The 2,888-nt window shown below is 36.1% G+C and overlaps 1 protein-coding gene across 4 annotated transcripts in view; it reads left to right on the forward strand.

The window, feature by feature from the left end:
* The first annotated feature begins 702 nt into the window (after positions 1-702).
* Positions 703-2,888, forward strand: part of zbtb32 (zinc finger and BTB domain containing 32) — a 9,818-nt gene continuing 7,632 nt past the window's right edge. For 3 of the 4 annotated variants that reach the window (XM_019886241.1, XM_019886243.1, XM_019886244.1), the window contains exon 1: positions 703-783. In XM_019886241.1, the coding sequence (XP_019741800.1) occupies position 783 (1 nt within the window). In that variant the 5' untranslated portion in view covers positions 703-782. Of the gene's footprint in view, positions 807-2,888 lie in introns of all 4 variants that reach the window. The other variant, XM_019886242.1, reaches the window with a different exon arrangement.

The raw sequence follows: 2,888 nt of genomic DNA on the forward strand, positions 1-2,888 counted from the left end.
CTTGACCTTACTTGATTTTGAGGATTAAGCAAGTTTATTTATCTTTTTAATATCTAGGCTGCTATGGATTTTTAAGGCATTTCGACAAAGTATTTTTTTGTCCACAGGAAATGGCCAAATTCATACAATGGTGTGTTGTGTTTATTCTTCAGTTTACGGGGGAGTTCCACACTGTACACTCAATTCTACTGGTGTCCCAGTGACACTGCTGAGGTGGAAACATTAACCAAACCGAAGCCTCTCAATTATATACAGCAACTCTTATGTTCAACCTCTTTTTGTCTCAGGATCTGTCAAATTCCTTCTTGTTAACTTTGTTGCCAACGGAAAGTGGCTATTGCAAGCTTAGTGTAAAGCTCATCAAGTCCAACATAACAGGTAACAAGTTAACAGCTGGTCAGTCACGCATTCTATCCCTGATTGGTTGGTTTTCATCAGGCGCGGTGGTTTTCTAAAAATCAAAAGAGAGGTACAAGATGGCGCCGGAGAGGGTCCCCCCCCCCCCCCCGCCAATAATTTGCTCTTTTATACTACTATTTAGATACGACTGATAGTTACAACAAAAATGAGAAAAAGTGTTTGGGGTTTTTCGCCTTCGGTTCCTAGATAGACTAAATGCCAAAAACAAACTAGCAATAAATGCACCAAAGAGAGAGAGGGGGATGAAGGGGAGGGACCACAAACACGAGAGGAAATTAAATGTACATCCCCAATGACAAGTCATCATTGCCATGATGTAAGACGACCCATCATTCACCTGGAAGAATACTCACCATCGACCAAGTAAGTGTCTCATCAACTTTTCTGTAAGTACACACATTTGAACGCACTCGTCTGATGACTGATCATTACCTTTAATGTTTGGAATTTTTGCGGAGGATCTCGAGGTCCTCTTCTTCTTAAGCACGGAAGCTAAAGTTCATGTTCATGTCCAGTCAAGGGACGGTTGCTCATACAGGTCACAACATTAGGTACAACTGCACAGTTTAATGTCATTTAATACAAGAGCTGTCGCTAATATTAGAAATAGGTCTCAGTATGATGCACGGCAGTACATTGACAAGTGGGAATCCAACTAAGTAATATATTGCACACACATATCTCTTTGATAGAGTCCATCAAAAGTGAGCATCATCAATTTTTTAAAATGATTTCATTAGACTGTGAAGTGAGGTTAAATCAAAAACGGTGCCACCAAAGCATGGCAATTTTGATAGAACACATGCAAAAGTCTTAAAATACAGTCAGTGTCATCGAGAAAGCAATGTCGACAGAATCACAGGAGAATGTACAGTTGTGGTTGTAAGTTATTTCCTGCGGCAGAATTGTACAACCTACATTTCTGGTCGAGGGGAAGAAAACTGAATTGCGTGCTAATGATTACATTGACTTGACCATGACCCTAAAAATAAAATAGTAGTGAAAAGCTGTACTGTCATAGCTTTTCATGTCCAAAAGGTAGTCACTGGATGCAAAGCTCTGAAGGTTGCAAAAAAAATAAAATAATAATAATAATAATAAATAATAATAATAATAATAACATTTTTAAAATGTGATATAAGGTTGGAATAATTTTCACAAAGCTGCTGTTTGATTTCTGTTGCAGATAAGGAAGGCTTCTATTGTAAATAAGTACGGTCAACACGTACAGAAAAATACAAAAAAAATAAGACGCCAAGGGAAAACAAGTGTTTTTGATGTTTTGAAGGTCTTTACATTTTTGGAAATAAATGGCGATATTGCCAGAAATGCAAGTGAGGATATATGATGATATTGGTAATTGGCATTTGGAAGTTATCGTAATATTGTCAGTTTAGAGATACACATGTACAGAAAAATACAAAAAAATAAGACGCCAAGGGAATACAAGTGTTTTTGATGTTTTGAATGTTTTTACATTTTTGGAAATAAATGGCGATATTGCCAGAAATGCAAGTGAGGATATACGATGATATTGGTAATTGGCATTTGGAAGTTATCGTAATATTGTCAGTAGTTTAGAGAATTAAAAAAAAAAAAAAAATGCATACATTTACCTATCAATATCAAAATCGGAGAAATTGATTATTTTGCACTGGACACTGTATTTATTCTATTATTTATGTGTTCATGCATCGATACGGTATATCATTTGAAGGTTTGGGGTCACTGATACATGGCCTTATTTATAAAAGAAAAACAATGTTGAGAACAAAAAATTTGAAATAAAGTAGGTAAAACATTATTCGTTTGGTTAATAAGTAAACAATGCTTATCCAATGTTTCTATCAAAGAAAAAAAAAGATATCTACGTGATCCTTAACTTTTAAATGGTACTGTACGGTATATCTACAATGGTGCATTTTCATGGAAAACAAAAAAGTATATTTTAGGTGTGTGCGTGTGTGTTTATTGTATACTTTAGTAAAATAACAAACAACTTTAGAATGTAGTGCAAAGAATGTGACAGAGGATTAGAATTATACGAATCAAGCTCATCCATGATCAATCATCCAACACATCAGTGATATCTCACAAACGGTACATTTTGCAAAATGATCATTTTAAAAACTGCCGCACGTTCTCAAGAAATACTAGTAAATTAAATCTCATGTTGTTAATAATTTACTTTCCATCTGTGAAAGGGGGTTGATTGTAGAAAGTGTGGCTCATCACATGCTGCATCATCTTAAAGGTTCGGTTGTCTCACAGCCATCCGCACAACGGATTATACAGCGCGGGGCGGGGGGTTCTCTTTTTATTGCACGTTCTCATGAAATACTAGTAAATTAAATCTCATGTTAATCATTTACTTTCCATCTGTGAAAGGGGGTTGATTGTAGAAAGTGTGGCTCATCACACGCTGCATCATCTTAAAGGTTCGGTTGTCTCACAGCCCTCCGCACAAC

Source organism: Hippocampus comes, unplaced genomic scaffold, assembly GCF_001891065.2.
Source record: "Hippocampus comes isolate QL1 unplaced genomic scaffold, H_comes_QL1_v1.1 scaffold335, whole genome shotgun sequence".
Lineage (NCBI taxonomy): Eukaryota > Metazoa > Chordata > Actinopteri > Syngnathiformes > Syngnathidae > Hippocampus > Hippocampus comes.